The sequence below is a fragment of the Ceratotherium simum genome, chromosome 23 (assembly GCF_057802395.1).
Source record: "Ceratotherium simum simum isolate JZ-2026a chromosome 23, ASM5780239v1, whole genome shotgun sequence".
In the NCBI taxonomy this organism is placed as follows: domain Eukaryota; kingdom Metazoa; phylum Chordata; class Mammalia; order Perissodactyla; family Rhinocerotidae; genus Ceratotherium; species Ceratotherium simum.
Window position 1 is genome coordinate 36,921,863 of NC_141922.1, and position 19,067 is coordinate 36,940,929.

General features: G+C 34.8%; 1 protein-coding gene across 1 annotated transcript in view; it reads left to right on the forward strand.

Annotated features, from left to right (window-relative positions):
- RRM2B (ribonucleotide reductase regulatory TP53 inducible subunit M2B) overlaps positions 1 to 18,494 on the forward strand; it is a 42,865-nt gene extending 24,371 nt beyond the window's left edge. Inside the window, exons 7-9 of the mRNA XM_004431226.3 lie at positions 8,914 to 9,018; positions 10,430 to 10,543; positions 14,584 to 18,494. Of these exons, the coding sequence (XP_004431283.1) occupies positions 8,914 to 9,018; positions 10,430 to 10,543; positions 14,584 to 14,736 (372 nt within the window). The 3' untranslated portion in view covers positions 14,737 to 18,494. The remainder of the gene's footprint in view (positions 1 to 8,913; positions 9,019 to 10,429; positions 10,544 to 14,583) is intronic.
- The last annotated feature ends 573 nt before the right edge of the window (positions 18,495 to 19,067 follow it).

The following is a 19,067-nucleotide window of genomic DNA, read 5'->3' on the forward strand; positions in this document are numbered from 1 at the left end:
TCATTGAATATGAGATTAGCTGTGAGTTTGTTATATGTGGCCTTTATTATGTTGAGGTACATTCCTTCTATACCCATTTTATGGAGACTATTTATCATAAATGGATGTTGAATCTTGTCAAATGCTTTTTATGCATCTATTGAGATGAAGAGAGGATTTTTATTCTTCATTTTGTTAGTGGGGTGTATCATGTTGATTGATTTGTGGATATTGAACCATCCCTGCATCCCTGGAATAAATCCCACTTGATCATGGTGTATAATTATTATTATTTTTTTAAATTTTTATTTATTTATTTTTTTCCCCCAAAGCCCCAGTAGATAGTTGTATGTCATAGCTGCACATCCTTCTAGTTGCTGTATGTGGGACACGGCCTCAGCATGGCCGGAGAAGTGGTGTGTCGGTGCGCGCCCGGGATCTGAACCTGGACCGCCAGCAGTGGAACGCGTGCACTTAACCGCTAAGCCACGGGGCTGGCCCATTCATGATGTATAATTATTTTAAGGTATTGTTGCATTCAGTTTGCTAATCTTTTGTTGATGATTTTTACATCTATGTTCATCAGAGGTATTGGCCTGAAATTTTCTTTTTTTGTATTGTCCTTGTCTGATTTTGATATCAAGGTAATGTTGGCCTTGTAAAATTAGTCAGGAAGTGTTCTCTCCTTTCAATTTTTTGGAAGAGTTTGAGGATAGGTATTAAATCTTTGAATGTTGAGTGGAATTCACCAGTGAAGCTTTTTGGTCTTGGACTTTTGTTTTTTGGGAGGTTTTTGATTACAGATTCAATCTCCTTACCAGTGATCAGTCTATTCAGATTTTTTATTTCTTCATGATTCAATCTTGGAAGGTTGCATGATTCTAAGAATTCATCCATTTCTTCTAGGTTTTGCAGTTTGTTGGCATATAGCTGTTCATAGTAGTCTCTTATAATCCTTTGTATTTCTGTGTTATCCATTGTAACTTCTCCTCTTTTATTTCTGATTTTATTTATTTGAACCTTCTTTTTTCCTTAGTGAGTCCAGCTAAAGGTTTGTCAATTTTGTTTATCTTTTCAAAGAACTGGCTGTTCATGTCATTGATCTTTTCTGTTGTGTTTTTGGTCCCTATTTCATTTATTTCTGCTTGATTTTTATTATTTCCTTCCTTCTACTGATTTTGGGATTGGTTTGTTTTTTTTTTTCTAGTTCCTTTATGTGTAAGGTTAGATTTTTGAGATTTTTCTTGTTTCTTGAGATAGGCCTGTATTGCTATAAAGTTCCCTCTTGGTACTGCTTTTGCTGCATCTCAGAGATTTTGGCATGTCGTATTTTCATTTTCATTTGTCTTTAGGTGTTTTCTAATTTCTCTATTGACCCAACAGTTGTTCAATATCATGTTGTTTAGTCTCCACATATTTGTGATTTTTTTCAGCTTTCTTCTTGTAGTTGATTTCTAGTTTCAAACCATTGTGGTTGGAAAAGATGCTTGATATTACTTCAATCTTCTTAAATTTATTGAGATTGCTTTGCGTCACAACATATGGTCTATCGTTGAGAATGTTCCATGTGCATTTGAGAAGAATGTATACTCTGCTGCTTTTGGATGGAATGTTCTGTATATATCTATTAAGTCCATCTGGTCTAATATTTCATTTAAGACCAATGTTTCCTTGTTGACTTTCTGTCTGGATGATCTATCCATTGATGTAAGGGGGTGTTAAAGTCCCCTATTATTGTGTTGCTGTCAGTTTCTCTCTTTAGGTCTGTTAATGTTGCTTTATATATTTTGGTGGTTCCTATGTTAGGTGCATATATATTAATAAATGTTATGTCTGCTTGATGGATTGTCCCCTTTATCATTATATAATGTCCATCTTTGTCTCATCTTACCTTTTTTGGCTTGAAGTCTATTTTGTCTGACATGAGTATGGCTACACTTGCTTTCTTTTGGCTGTCATTTGCTTGGAGTATCATATTCCATCCCTTCACTTTGAGCTTATGTTTGTCTTTAGAGCTGAGATGAATCTCCCAGAAATAGCAGATAGTTGAGTCTTGTTTTTTAATCCATCTAGCCAGTCTGTGTCTTTTGACTGGTTAATTCAATCCATTTTCATTTAGGGTGATTACTGTTATTTGAGGATTTAGGACTGCCGTTTTATCTTTTGTTTTCTGGTTGCTCTATATCTCTATTGTTTTTTTTTCTCTTGTGTTTCTATCTCCCATTTTAGTTTGGTGGTTTTCTATGATCTTTTTTTAGTTTCCTCTTTTTTTTATATTTTATGTCTCTGCTCTAGATTTTTCTTTTGTGGTTACCATGAAGTTTGTATAACATGTCTCATGGATAAAATAGTCCTTTTTCTGCTGATAACATCTTCATTTGCCTATACAGGTTCTATCCTTTTCCTCTTCCCCTTTTATGTTTTTGTGTCACAAATGATTCCTTTTTATGTATGTTTTTATGTTGTGAGTTTGTTACCAAACTGAAGTAGCTATAGTTATTTTTAATGTTTTTTCCCTTTAATCTTTATGCTATAATTAAGTATTTAACAATCTATTCTGAATGCAGAGTTGCAATTTTCTGAATCTCTTTGTCTATCACTTTACTCAAAGTTTTGTGTACTTTTGCCTTTTCATTTCAGGTAGAAGAGCTCCTTTCAACATTTCTTATAAGGCAGTTCTAGTGGTGATGAACTTCCTCAGCTTTTGTTTGTCTGGGAAAGCCTTTTTTTCTCCTTCATACTGAAAGGTTAACTTTGCTGGTTAGAGTAATCTTGGCTGACAGTTTTTATCTTTCAATATTTTGAGTATGTCATTCCACTCTCTTCTGGCCTTTAGAGTTTCTGCTGAGAAATCTGTTGATATCCTAATGGAGGTTCCTTTGTAGATTACTATCATTTTTTCCCTGGCTGCCTGTAAAATTCTTTCTTTATCATTGACTTTTGACAGTTTTAATATAATGTGTCTTAGAGAAGGTTTTTTTGCACTGAGATAATTAGATGTTCTATTAGCTTCACGGACTTGTATATCCAGTTCCTTCCCCGGGTTTTGGAAGTTCTCAGCTATTATTTCTTTAAATAAACTCTCTGCTTCCTTCTCCTTCTCTTCTCCTTCTGGGATACCCATTATCCTTATGTTACCTTTTCTAATGGAGTCAGACAGTTCTTGTAGAATTTCTCCTTTTTTTAAAAATCTTAGTTCTCCCTCCTTTTCTACCTGAATTATTTCTAAATTTCTATCTTCAAGCTTGCTAATTCTCTCTTCCATATGGTCTGCTCTATTTCCAGTGCTTTCTAATGCATTCTTCATACCATTTATTGAGTTCTTCAGCTCCAGATTTTCTGTTTGGTTATTTTTTGGAGTTTTAATGTCTTTGGTAAGTTTTCCTTCTGTTCTTTAATTTTATTCTTGAGCTCATTGAACTGCCTTGCTGAGTTTTTTTGTAGCTCGTTGAGTTTCTTCATGACAGCTGTTTTGAATTCTCTATTAATTAGATCACAATCTTCCATAACTTTAAGTTTGGTTTCTGGAGAATTGTCATTTTCTTTTTTTGATATTGTGTTACCATGGTTTTTCTTGATGCTTACTGAGTTGTTTCATGGTTGCTTGTCTGCCGGTGCATTTGAAGTAGTGAACACTTTTCTTATTTAGGTAAAACTTTGTTTACTTTGGTTCTGACAATTCAATAGGTTTATAATTAGAGGGCTTTCTTTTGTTTTTCAGTAGATGGTGCTATAGCATAAGTTGTTGGTTTCTCTTACCTGAGCTACCTCTGACTGTATTTGAGAACCAGCACTTTCCACCCTCCACTGCCTCTGCTAGAGATGTCACTGGTGCCCTCCTCACTGCTGCTTTTGCCTCTGGGGTTGCTTGTGTCTTGCTGCTGCTGGTGCTGCTGGTATCACCACTGGGAATACCAAAATGGTGGGCACCTCTGCCGTGTCTGAGGTTGCCTGGGTCTCTGGTGCCCCCATGGTGGGGGGACCGAAGTGGAGGAAGCTGTGCTCTATGAGTACCTCTGCTGTGTATGGGGTTGTTGAGTTCTCAGGCACCACTACCACAGGCAGGTGGGCCAGAATTGCAGGCATCACCACAGCTTGAGGGATTGGGGTTGCAGGTCCAGCAGCCACTGCTGCCCAGTTCCCTGTGGGTGGGGGCACTTCTGCTGCCAGGAGGCCAGAGTCATGTATGCCACCTCTACTGCTGCTACCAGGTTCCCTAGACCTGTGGGTTCAGTGGGGGGGCTGTGACTGTGGGTATCACCTCTGCTGTTCCCCCAATTCTGCCTCCTCTGTGTGTTCTAATCCACCCACCTTCAGATGTACAGATGTGTGGATCTTTGTGGTGTCCTGGTATGTTGGACAGAGGAACCTTTGTTGAGTTATAGATGTTTTAGTAGTTGTAGATTGAAGGGGAGAGACAAAGGGAGTGTTTCATGCTGCCATGATGCTGACATCACTCAATAACTAAATCTTGTCTCTCTCTGCCTGCAATACCCTTTCCATCTTTCCTGCCACTTTTTTTTTCGTCTGTTGATTACCCTCCCATGAGTTAAAACTCAAAACTTTCCTTACCCAGTTAGGTAAAATTGGCCACTCTTTCCTGTCCCTATCTTAGAGTCCGTAACATGTATTGTGCTGCTTCTGTCTCTCCTCTGCTAGATTCTAAGCTCCTTGAGTTCAGAAACCTTGTCTTATTTATCTTTCTTTTCTCAGTGTTTAGCCCATCACAGCCATTCAGTTCACATTTGACTACACTAATCCTGGCCCCTCAGCTTATTTCTGAGTGACCTTGTCGAGTTACTTAACTTCTCTGAGCCTCAGTTTCTTGAATTATAAACCGTAACAGGGTTTTATTAAAATACAGTGAAACGGTATGTGTGAAAGTACTTTTTTAAGTGCCATAAAATGCTCTGTGTAGTTACTTTTTGTTGTTTCATGTCTTTAAATTTCTATTAATTTTTATTATAAAGGTCATATATGATTATTGTATAGAATTAAGAGAATAAAATCACTCAATCTCAACACATATAACCACTTTTAGTATTTCATTTTATTTCCTTCTAGACAGTTTTCTGCATTTAAATCTATGTAGGTATATACAAACATCATATTCTTACAATTTGAGATGTGCTTTTTTCGTATTTTTGTGAGCTGAAATATTCTTTTTTCTTTTTCTTTTCTTTTCTTTTTTTTTTTTTGTGAGGGAGATCAGCCCTGTGCTAACATCTGCCAATCCTCCTCTTTTTTTGCTGAGGAAGACTGGCCCTGGGCTAACATCCGTGCCCATCTTCCTCCACTTTATATGGGACGCTGCCACAGCATAGCTTCCAAGTGGTGCGTCGGTGCCCGCCCGGGATCCGAACCAGTGAACCCCAGGCCACCACAGCGGAGCACGCACACTTAACTGCTTGCACCACTGGGCTGGCCCAGAAATATTCTTTTTTCACTTAGCAAAATATTATGAGCATTTTTCTACAACATTAAGCATTTTTTGGAAACACTAGTTTTGTTAGATGTATAATATTCTAATGAATGAATGTCTCACTTATTTGACTATTCTTATAATTAAAAATTTAGGTTGTTCCCAGGTTTTTTTGTTTATTTATTTTGCTATAATGCAAATGAATATCTTTATATATAAATTTTGTCCCAGTTTCATATTGTTTTCCTAAGCTAGATTCCCTACAAGTAGAATCACTAGATTATAAGGTATGAACATTTTAAAGATCATTCATGCTTGTTTGCAGATTTCTTCCTAGAAATTTTATAGCTATTTGCAGCCCCATCTAGCAATGTGTGAACATATCTTTTCTTACCGTGTCCTCACCAGAATTTGGATTTATGTGTTAAATATTTGACAGATTTGATAGGGGTAATGGTATCTTATTATTGGTTTTATTTGCATTTGTTTGATTACTACTTAGATAATCATATTAGTCGTTTGTATTTTTTTCTGTATTTACCTATTCTTATCTTTTGCCTTTATTTCTGTTGGTATATATTCCCAATATACAGTGGCTGAGCTCTTTCAATAATTATTTGTTTATTGAATTTGTTATATTTATTGCATGAATATAATATAAAATATGAACTTTGTTATATTTATTGCAAGTAGTTTCCCAGTTTGTCCTTTGTTTTGTAATTTTGTTTGTTCTTTTCACATACAAAACCCTAAAATTTATGTGATCCACTTCCTGAGATAAGTTAAATAATCACACATATTTTCTTCTTGGCTTTTTAACATTCAACTCTCTAATACAATCGGAATTTGTTTAGTATAAGTACAGAATTTAGTATGAATATAGTATAGTATAGGATAAGTTAGAATTTAGCTTAATTTTATTTCACCCACTCTTGGGAAGTTTTTCCAATTCTCTTTGTTAAGTAATCCATCCTTCTCCATTGACTTGTGATGTCTTCTTTATTATATATTAAGGTCTTAAGTATACTAAAATCTGTTTCAGCGCTATTTTTTCTTTTTCATTAAACTATCAAATTTCATGCCATAACAAACTATTTTAATTGTTGTAGTTTCTGATGTTTTGATAATTAGTAGGATAAATGTCATAACTTTCCTGTTAAAGGTGTTCTTACAAGATTCTGCCTATTTATTCTTCCAGACTATTTTTTTAATTGAAATATATTTGATGTATAATATTGTGTAAATTTAAGATGTGCAACATGTTAGTTTGATACATTTATATATTGTGGTATGATTGCCATTGTAGTGATAATTAGCACCTCTATCACTTTACATAATTATCCTTTCTTTTTAGTAGTTGGAATAACTAAGGTCTAGTCTCAGATTAATTTTTTAACTAAAAACAATCTCATTGAAATTTTGATTGGAATTGCTTTAAACCTCAAAATTAATTTTATTCACTCATTGATTTAGCAATATGAGTGCCTACCTTTGATTTACTCGTCTCTGTAATAGGTAGCTACCTGTCAGTTCTAATCAACAATTTCTTTAACACTTTTCAGCAGTTTATTGAAATTCAGCCTTTGGTAATTTAAAGTATCCTCTTGAGTCAAGTCTGGGAAAAATGTTTCACTAGTAAATCTTCTAAGATTAGCTATTCAAAGAGATTTTTTTCTGATGGTCTCTTCTAGGAATGACAGCTTAGCTAGGTAGATAATCATTGGAATACAACCTTTGATTTGAGTCTTAATCTTTCAATTGTCTTTGGGTTTTTGTTGATTTATTTTTAACAACCTAAGCAAACTCTGATTTGTAATCTTTTAAAGTGCACATTTCTTACTCCCCCTTCCCCGCTTTGTGGCTTACAAAATTATTTCTTTTTCTTTGTAGTTTAAAAATGTTAATGGGCTCAGCCTTGGTGTCAGTCTCTAACTGTTAATTTTGTTTGGAACTCCATCGTCTTTGTATATCTCTGGCCTCTTTCTCTTTTTTGTTTTGACTTTTTGAAATTTTCTTCTGTTGTTTTCAGCTTTATACCATCTGTTCTGTGTTTTGGAATCCTGATTATTGTAGGTTGAATCTCCTTGCTCTGTTCTCCAATTAGTTAAGATTCTATACTATTTCTTGTATTTGCATAATCATTCTGTTCTCAAGATATTTCACAAATTTGTTTTTTTTTTCGGTTGAGTTATCTACAATGTCATTTCTGCTTTCTACAGCCTCAAATGATACTCTTAATTCTTCAGTTTCCATTTTCATTGCACTGAATTCATTTTATCTTGAGCCATTGTTATTTAATATAAATGCTATCTTTTTGAAATCTCTTTGAGTGAGTTTCCCTTGTTCTTTAAATACTTATTATTATTTTTCAATCATTTCTTAATTTTTTTAAACATTAAAGATGAATGAATTTTCATCTCAGCTCTTCTTACTTGGTTTTCATTTCTAAAATGCTTTTAGTTGTAGATTTTTTGTTGTTGTTAATTTTTTTTTTTTTATTGCAGTAACATTGGTTTATAACATTGCAAAAATTTCAGGTGTACATCATTGTACTTCTATTTCTGCATGGACTACATCATGTTCACCACCAAAATACTAATTACAACCCATCACCACACACATGTACCGAATTATCCCTTTCACCCTCCACCCTCCCCCCTTCCCCTCTGGTAACCACCAATCCAATCTCTGTCCCTATGTGTTTGTTTATTGTTGTTATTATCTACTACTTAATGAAGGAAATCATACGGTATTTGGCCTTCTCCCTCTGACTTATTTCACTTTGCATTATACCCTCAATGTCCATCCATGGTGGCACAAATGGCTGGATTTAAATGCGTTTCTTATGGCTGAGTAGTATTCCATTGTGTATATATACCACAGCTTCTTTATCCATTCGTCCCTTGATGGGCACTTAGGTTGCTTCCAAGTCTTGGCTATTGTGAATAAGGCTGCAATGAACACAGGTGTGCATGTACCTTTGCAAATTGGTGTTTTCAAGTTCTTTGGATAAATACCCAACAGTGGAATAGCTGGATCATATGGTAGTTCTATCCTTGATTTTTTGAGGAATCTCCATACTGTTTTCCATAGTGGCTGCACCAGTTTGCACTCCCACCAGCAGTGTATGAGAGTTCCCTTCTCTCCACATCCTCTCCAACACATGTTGTTTCCTGTCTTGTTAATTATAGCCATTCTGACAGGCGTGAGGTGATATCTCATTGTAGTTTTGATTTGCGTTTCCCTGATAGTTAGTTGTTGTTGTTAATTAATCTTTCATGTTGATGAACTAAGATTTGCTGGCACTGAAAAATTTTCATTAGAGGTTATTGTAATTGGCATTTTAATGAGATTTGAAGGAAAGAAGTTCCTGGCCCTGTTAATCCCTCTTCTATCTTTCAGAAGTTTCCTGTTGCATTCCTAGAACCTACATTATATAATGCCCGACACATCACTGTGTGAAAATAGCTGATTAAATGTTCTTTGACAATGGTATTTTTCTTTTATTTTAGGGCCTTCACTGTGACTTTGCTTGCCTGATGTTTCAATACCTAGTAAATAAGCCTTCAGAAGAAAGAGTCAGGGAGATCATTGTTAATGCTGTTGAAATTGAGCAGGTAAGCAGGGAAGTTTACATGATTAGTGAATCTCTTTCTCTGATGTTTGTACGTTGTATTAGGTTGACTCATATGAAATTGCCATTTTGTAGGTCAAAACAAATATCAGCAATTTTATATGGTGAACCTGACAGTACCAAGAGGTGATATACTGCAATTATTATGTCAGTTTATAATTTGGTTTATGAGTAAGTATTATATATTAAGGTTTTATGTATTCTAAAATCTGTTTCAGGACTATTTTTTCTGTCTCATTGATCTGTCAAATTTCATGCCATAACAAACTATTTTAGTTATTTTAGCTTTATATTTTTAGATTTTTAGCTACTGGAGGACAGTGATAGTTTCTTGTTTGTTTTGTATTCTCAAAAGCCTAACAGGGTATCTAGCCTGAAGCGTGCACCAAAAGTTTGTAGAATGAATAAATGAATGAATTAGTGAATAGTAAACTTAATTTATAGCGTGTAAAGATCTCTGACTACAAAGATCTGGATGCTCCACTTAGAATATGTTTTTATCATTTGAAAGAACTTCAGTCATGTGTCACTTATGACAGGGACATGTTCTGAGAAATGTGTCATTAGGTGATTTTGTTGTGTGAACATCATAGAGTATACTTACACAAACCTAGATGGTGGAGCCTACTATACACCTAGGTTATATGGTACTAATCGTATGGGACCACCGTCATATATGTAGTCTGTTGTTGACTGAAATGTCATTATGCGTCACATGACTATAGTTTAAAAGTAAAATAAATTTTTTGAACTTTTTTTTTAACACCTCATAGTTTAACAGCCATTGTTTTCATATTGGGAGGGGAAAAGGCATAAAATGCATTTTGGAATCTTTACTCATTTTGAGAACTAAATCCAAATGGTTAACATGTTTTTATTTTTTCTCTGTTAACACTTAACCGTTGTATTTCAATATAGTTGGAGTTCAGTTTATCTCCCAACACTCAGATTCATTTCTATTTCTTTCTTATTTTCTTTGTTAATTGAGTTTTTTCCTTTTTCCTAGTTCCCTTCCATAGTCATGTTTCCCACAATGATTATCTTTGGTGAATCTTTTTGTAGATATTTCAGAACAAAGGATCTTTTTTTTTTTTTTCCATTGACAAAGCATATGAGTTCAGGTCCTACATGTGCTCCTTTTTTAAATACCAGTAATTTGATAGTTTCACTTTATTTTGACTATTTGAGAATGTGAAATAATGTGAATAGTAATACTCCCAAACATTTTTTAACAAATGGACGTTGGCGTGTTGAAAGAATTTATCCTCGTGTACTTTCCTTGAGCAAGATCAGTGACTTAGAAGATTAATAAAACTAAAACCCCCTTTTTATTTGGAAAATACATATTTATTATTCCGTCTTTGTACTTTATTCTGTTTTTCTTTATGTCTCAGGAGTTTTTAACAGAAGCCTTGCCAGTTGACCTCATTGGAATGAATCGTGTTTTGATGAAACAGTATATTGAGTTTGTAGCTGACAGATTACTTGTGGAACTTGGGTTCTCAAAGGTAAAGTGTTTAAAAATGTGTTGCTACTGGGCCGGCCCCTTGGCTTAGCGGTTAAGTGCGCACGCTCCGCTACTGGCAGCCCGGGTTCGGATCCTGGGTGCGCACCAACGCACCGCTTCTCCGGCCACGCTGATGCCGCGTCCCACATACAGCAACTGGAAGGATGTGCAACTATGACATACAACTATCTGCTGGGGCTTTGGGGAAAAAAAGAAAAGGGAGGAGGATTGGCAATAGATGTTAGCTCAGAGCCGGTCTTCCGCAGCAAAACGGGGAGGATTAGCACAGATGTTAGCTCAGGGCTGATCTTCCTCACACACACACAAAAAAAATGTATTGCTATTAGCTAAAATGTTATAGTTAAGGCCACTAAAATATTACATTTCGTTGAAACCATTTGTAACATACTAGACTACTTTTAAAATGTCCATGACAGAGCCTTGTTTTGCATGAACAAATGGGTTTTGCAAAATGCTTCGAAACTTAAGATGAAATTCATAACAGAAGTAGGAGGCTGATTAATCTTAGAACTAAAAAGCTCGATAAATTACTTTGTAATAATTGCAGGTATTTATTTAATAGGATCATCTTTAAGTAATTGGATTTAATATGTATATATATGTTTACCTTCATATAAATCCCTATGGGTCTATGTTGTAATTTTTGGGTTAATACTTTTAAATAGGAAATAGTTATTAAGAAGATATTAACTGTCATAATTTGACTCTTTGAACTCAGTTGTCTTTAAATTATTTCTGTCGTTTTGTTTATCAGAGGTAATATATCTGAATTTCATAAAGAGGTATGCTTTTCACATGACTTAACAGACGGAGGCTGCAGCCAGACTACCTGGGTTTGAATCCTGGTTCCACCACTTTCTAGCTATGTGACTATAGGCAAGTTGCTTAACCTCTATCTCAGTTTCCTCATCCCTAAAATGAAGATACTGATAATAATACTTACCACAAAGGATTATTGTTGAATTGGTATACTTAAAGCACTTAAAACAGTGTCAGACATACAGTAAATGCACACCAAATGGTCATGTTGTATTCAACATAAGTAGAACATTCACAGAACTTTACTATTACTATACCATGGTAATTAGAAATTATAGATTTTGATTTCTTAGCATGGAAATGTAAGTTTACATTGTATTTAATGTGAAGCCTTATGAAATCCATGATGCTGGGGTAATCATTACCTTTCTTGGTAATACATTTGTATTCTGATAACCACAGAAATACTGTAGTGAAAGAGTCAGGTGGGGCAAAGGTTTTTTGTAAGATAAACTGTTTATATTTTATTATTTTAGTTGCAAGATCCTATCTATGTTTACTAATAGTTAATGAGAGTAATCAAGATTATAATAGTATTAATATGATCTCTTAAGTTTGTAAACTGTATATTAAAAAAATTATATTTTTTCCAAAGTTATACCAATATGTTTGTTATAGGAAAATTAATTTGCTTACTTATACCTTAAAGTGAACTCACTATCCTTTAACCCACCACCATATCCTCACACCCAAACATCCATGTTCCCTTGCTTATTGGAAAATTATGAACCCCTGGATCTAGTTTTCCCTTTGGGAACTTGCTAAATGTAGGTCTATAAAACATGCCTCCTACAGAAGAAAATCTAAACACAGTATAAAACATCATTTTTCCACAGTTTTTCAAAATATCTCAATAAATTCTAAAAAGCAGAAATTATGCAGACCTCTTAGATTTTAAATTTGAAATTAGCGATAAAAGATTGCCGAAAAGTTCCATTACTTAGAAATTGAAAAGATACCCTTTAAAATGAGATTGGAAATGAAAATATACACTAATAGAAAATATAAACTAGAGGACAATAAGATTACTGTTTATTAAAGCTTGTAGAATGTAGCCAAACAGATCCTCAGGAATATTTATAGCCTTGAATGTATATATTAAGAAAACAAAACGATTTAAAATACATGAACTAAACTTTGAACTCAAGGAGCTAGAAAAAGAAATATTCTTATAATTTTAGGTTTTGGTAAAATAGGAGATTATTTAAATTAAGAAATGGTTGTCATTTATACAGAATTCTAAATAGGAGCCACATTAATGATGTTTTCAACTTTTAGTTTAGGATTAGTCCATAAATATTGAGTACTTCTATCTGTCAAAAACAAGCCACTTAATTTAGCTTGGTCTTAGTTACTGTGTTCATGCTATGAATGATTTGGATCAGATTTTTTGGAAGGTCCCCAGTTTTAAAATCCACTGAATCTGTGACTGTTTGTCCAGTGCTCTTTCCACTGTTTCCTGCTGAGTGTGATAGCTCAAATTTTCACTACCTCTTAAACACTGTTTCTGACAGGCAATTTCACAGAATTCCACAACTCAACCACACATAGCATTTGAGCTTTCATTAAAAAGAAAATAATATATATGTATATATATGATATAAATCACAGAGCATGCAATTCGCCTGTTAATAAATGTCCAATCCAATGGTTTTTAGTATATTCACAGAGTTGTACAACTATAGCAACAATCTGTTTTAGAACATGTTTATCACCCCACAAACTCTGTACCCATTAGCAATCAGTCACTTCCCTTTCTTTCCCCCATCCCGACTTTAGCCCTAGGCACCACTAATCTAATTTCTGTCTCTTTAGATTTGCCTATTCTGTATATCCCATTTCATATAAGTATAATCATATAATATATGGTCTTTTGTGTCTGGATTCTTTCCTTAGTATAATATTTTCAAGGTTCATTCATGTTGTAGTATGTATCAGTACTTTATTCCTTTTTATGACCAGAGAATATTTCATTGTATGGCTATACCAAATTTTATTTATCCATTTACTGATTGATGACATTTGGGTTGTTTCCACTTTTTGGCTAATATGAATAATGCTGCTATGAACATTCATGTATAAGTTTTGTGTGGACATATGTTTTCATTTCTCTTGGATATATAACTAGAAGAGAAATTGCTGGGTTATATAGTAACTCTATTTTATAATCATTAGAGGAACTGTCAGACTATTTTTCAAAGTGAGTGCACCATTTTACATAAACACTAGCACTGTATGAGGGTTCTAGTTTCTCCACATCCTCACCGACACTTGTTATCCGTCTTTTTTATTACAGCCATCCTAGTGGGTGTGAAATGGTATCTCATTGTGATCTTGGTTTGCATTTCCCTTGTGGGTAATGATTTTAAACATCTTTTCATGTGCTTATTGGCCTTTTGTCTTTAAAGAAGTCTCTATTTGTCTGTTCAGATTTTTTGCCCATTTTAATTGGATTATTTGAATATATTCTTATCTATGGTGTCATAATTCTTGCTGGAATACTCCTAAATTCAAAAATCCTCTTTTATTGCCCCTCATGAATCATTGAAATGTGTCAGTTTCCATCAAGCTATATCTCCAAGTCTACTTCTTAAATTCAGAAGCAGTAAAAAAGCTTCTTGTTGACATATGTCCCACTTTTTATTTGAGACGTCTATAGATAGCTCGTATTTTATATGGAGTCACTATGGATAGCATTTATTCTATCTTCCCTCATCATGTGCCTTAACATCAATTTGTTGATTATCTATTCTCTTATGAACTAAGAATCGTATTTAGGTCCACAGTACATTGTTGGTAATTTAATATTTTGTAGTATCGTGTACCTGTGACTATCTAACGGTAATACCTGTGAAAATGCCTATAATATTTATGGTGTGATGGATCTCTCAAGCTGCAAAAACATTTTAGTTTGGTTGGTATTAAATCTTTCATTTCCTGAAATAATCTTTTTTTTTCCTTTCTACTTCTTAGAACACCAGAGGTGCTATTATAGTTTCTTGAGGAAGTTAGTAGGTGATCTCAGTCATCTTAAAATTTATCTGCCTTGAGTGTTTCCAGGACCTTAGGGAAGAGCGTGATCCTGTAGGTGACTAGACAGGTGATGGGAGACCTGAGCCCTGTTTTAGTTATCTGTTGCTCTTCTTGTGGGATATACTTTGACTTCTTCAGAATGTCTAATAACACTTCTTTTCTTTTCAGGTTTTTCAGGCAGAAAATCCCTTTGATTTTATGGAAAACATTTCTTTAGAAGGGAAAACAAATTTCTTTGAGAAACGAGTTTCAGAGTACCAGCGTTTTGCAGTTATGGCAGAAACCACAGATCACGTCTTCACCTTGGATGCAGATTTTTAAAACCCTCCCCATATCTAAACCTGTCATTGGTAAATAGCAGTCTATTTTTCTCTGCTTTAAAAAAAAACTTTAAGTATCTCCTTTAGGGAATAAGAGTTGGCTCAAAAGGAATCCAAAACCCAATTGCAATCAAGTTGGATTTATATAAATACACTGTAATTTTCCTAACAACCAGAGTGTGACCTAAATGCTTTTATTTTGTCACTAAAATATAAGATGGCATTATGTAGTGGTTAACAGCATGGGGCGAGGGGTCAGATAGGAGTTTGAGAAGCTGTCCTTACTACTTTGTGTGACCCTTGGCAAGTCAGTTAATCTCTCTAAACCTCAGTGTACTTATCTTTAAAACGAGTGTAGCCGTAGGTCCTAAATTCATAGAGTGGATACAAGGGTTAAGGCACAAAATAAGTGCTTGGCCAATACTACCACCACCACCACCACTACTGTGACTGCTTATTATTATCATCATTATTGTTGTTTTAATTACAGTGATGTTGTGATACGATGCTCCCATCTCCTCAAAGTAATTTGGATTCTAGGTCCTAAGATCCAGGATTAGATCTTTGTGTGTTTAATGTTTGAGGAAGAATATAAAGATTTCCTAAAAAATATTATAATTCTCATTAACTCGAGAAGAACTTCTTTGAATTCTTCGGTATGTGTGAAGGAAATTTAGTTCTTAGTTGCTTGGGCAAGATACTTATGGAGTGGAATTCAGGAGGTTATCATGGTAGTTGTAAGCAAAAGGATTTTCTGCTCCTTCTAAAGTTAAAAAGGTAACTATTGCCAGACATAGCCCTGGAATGTTTAAAACCAGAGTGAATTAGTTAGAATAGCATTTCCCAAAGAGTATTCCAAGAGCTGTCAGCCCCTCTAGATATTTGTGGGGAAAAAAAAGGGATTCTGTGGTCCAATGAGTTTGGGAAATGCTGTACACTCCGTTCCTCTTTAGAATGTACAGTCAGTACATCGCAGACTGAGAAATTCTGCAGTATGTAAACTTATTTCTCATTGCATAGTGCAAACTTACTTAACACAGATCTGTTTTTCACCTCTCAACATCTCACCTAACTAGTGTTCCTCAGAACATAGTTTGGAAAAGGCTGCCCTAGAACCATTTTATACATAGAAGAAGGGCTGTGGGCGAAGCTAGGGAGAACCTGGTTGGGATTATTGAACCATTTCAAATTTGTGCCAAGCTGTGTAATGTACCTGTGATTGACCTTAGCTGTTTTTCTTTAATATTCTTAAAACTCTTTTATGCCATTACTGAAATATAGTTCTTTTCATGGAACTGTGCATGCTGCATGATAGCAGATGTGGAGGGAGACGGAGGTCTCTGTGGAGGAGATTGAGGAAAAGCCAGGAGCCAAGGTCTCTGAGAAGTCTGCCCCTCTGTGTCATTAGGAAGTGTCAAGAGGTAGCCTGAGCTCCAGCAAGCAGTGGTTCCCCACTCACAACAAACTGCTTTATAAAATGCTGGAAGCTAAAAATTAGAAATTTTCTCTTTGCGTAACTTTTTGCTCTGTTCATGCCACAACTATCTAATTGATTAAAATTGGGAGTTTTCAAGTGAATGCAAAAGGAGCAGACCATAACTTTGTTTTTTAGAGAGAATATCAGAAACCTGAGATATTTTGGCCTACGATAATACCATTTATTTGTTCAGTGCTTCATAGTTTACCAAGTGTTTTTACATCTCCTCATTTGATCTCCCAGCTACCTTAAGAGCTTGACGGAGCAGCTAGTACTGGAATTTTACTGATGGAGACAATGAGCCTCAGAGAAATTAAATGACTTGGCCAAGATCTGCTCATAGTCACCACAATGTAATTTTTTTTCTTGGGGGTTATCATATTTCTTGTATGTAGTCCTTTGCCATCCATCTTGATTTGATTTTGCCTGTTTCCTCATTAAAGTATCACATACTTTACCTTAATTAAAGTATTAAAGTATAAATATTTTAACTATATTCAGGTAATATGTTCTAAGATATTTATCTACTGCCATACAAAAACTTAACATTAAAATTGATAATATCTGGGCCAGCCCCGTGGCTTGGCGGTTGGGTGCGCGCACTCCGCTGCTGGCGGCCCGGGTTTGGATCCCGGGCACGCACCGACGCACCGCTTCTCTGGCCATGCTGAGGCCGCGTCCCACATAGAGCAACTAGAGGGATGTGCAGCTATGACAGACAACTATCTACTGGGGCTTTGGGGGAGAATAAATAAATAAATAAATAAAAATTAAAAGAAAAAAATTGATAATATCTGTAATGACATCAGAGTGAAAGAAAAACAGTTTAACAGTCCATATTTCCTTTGTTTAGAATCCAAATCTTTCTCATAGGTAATGACAGGTGCCTTAATATGAAGCTTCTATATAGTAGCAATAAACCTAACTATATTGAGATGAAGAAGTTTTAATATCGAAATACTGGATTTTTAATACACTGGTTTATTCTATTCAATGTTCTATACCCTTTTCCAGGCCTCTAGGTTGCATATTTATTTATTATGTTTAGTATTTTGGTTCTTAGTTCTTAAGGAATGGAGAAGTTGTAGAATTTCTTTTTAATGTTATCTTGCAGGTAAAGAAAAAATTCAGAGTATGTTTACAATTTTTTTTTTAATGTATTTAAATCATTGCTATAGTAGTTAAAGTTAAGTTCATTCTTTCGGAATCTAAAAACTTGTAGTGCTATGATAGATTGCATTTATTAAAAATGTTTCATTGTAGTGTGTAGTGTCATGGCTTGGAATTACTTGGGAAGACAGTTTGACCCAGTGCTTTCAGACAGGGCTGTTTTGCTGTCCAATTATATACAACAATAAACAATTATTCTAACAACATAAGCTTATCCCAGTCATGTCTTGATATATGAATTTTTTACGGTTGTCTCATTTTGGAACATCCAAATTTTTATGCTTCTTTGGCCGTTTTATCTTTCATTTGTTCATGAAAAAATAATTGAGAAAACATAGCAGCTTGCATATATAAAAAATAAATTATTTAATATTCAGAATTTTGCATTTTACTTTTAAATATGCTACCATCACTGTCATAGAATTCCCAAATTGCATTTGTGCAGATTAAACTGAGGGCTCAATGTCACTAACTGATTTTCAGTGATAAAGAAAGCTGCTGATGGGCTGCAGTAAAGGCAGTTTAGTCCTGTAATCAGGTATTATGTTTCTGAACTGAGTTGAGTGAATTGGTAGGCAGCTCAGGAAATCTTCCCCAGCAGAATCTGCGTGAGTGGCACAGAAGTGAAATCTGTATATCTTTGTTTTAAATGATTTGCTCCTTTTTAGACAGCTACAGGTTTGAAGGAAAGTCTGATATTCCTGAGGCCTTAGAAAGAAAGGATTTGAGCCTTCAAATTTGGGGCTTAATTCAGTTAAAGAAAATATCAGTGAAAATGGAAAGCTGGAGAATGATTTTTTTTTTTTGTACAGATAAAAATATAAGAAATCAGTCTTTTTCTGACTAAGTTCACGATATTCTTAACTTATGCATTTGACTCTGTTTTGCAACTGTGTTTTGATTTTTCTAATTTCTGGTCACGTAGCAAGTTATTTGATATCTACTGTGTATAGAGAGAGCTTTACTAGGTGTGGTGTACTTAAATATTTTTTGCTAAAACACATTATGGTCAATTAAGCCACCCCTGCATATATAGGATTTGGGTTTTTTCCCCCAAAGAAATGTTATTTATTTTGGTTTAATATGTTAAAATAAACTGTATCATAGCTACATCATTTTGTGTATGTCCTTTTTGGGTAAGAATGTTTCTTTGTAAGTGCAGGGGCTACCCTAATCAAGGAATGTATGTATTTTCTATTTGTGTATACAGACAAATACATGTTGGTATTACTTTATTCAGCTATTCCCCCACTGCTGTTCTTTGACCTAAGCAGGACCCCCCAGTTGTCTCACTCATCTACTTTCTCTCAATCCATGAGCCTTTCTTCATGTCTCTTTGTATCTAGCTGAGAGTCTACAATCCGTCATGTTCCTAGTAGTAAGATTCTTTATCAGTACCCTGAACTCTGTTCTTCTTCTGCATTTCTACCTTACATAGAAAAATCAAGGAACTTCCCCCACCCTGTGTATGAATGCAGCAATCCAGTTTTTTCATATGTGCCACCCCAGCAGCCGAATGCTGCTAAAGTCATGCAAGACACGTTGAATCTACTATAAATTTATGACCCCCTATTGCCTTAGTGCATTTGGGCCGCTATAAAAAACTACCAAAGACTGAGTGGCTTAAAAAAGACATTTATTTCTCACAATTCCGGAGGCTGGGAAGTCCAAGATCAAGGCGCTGA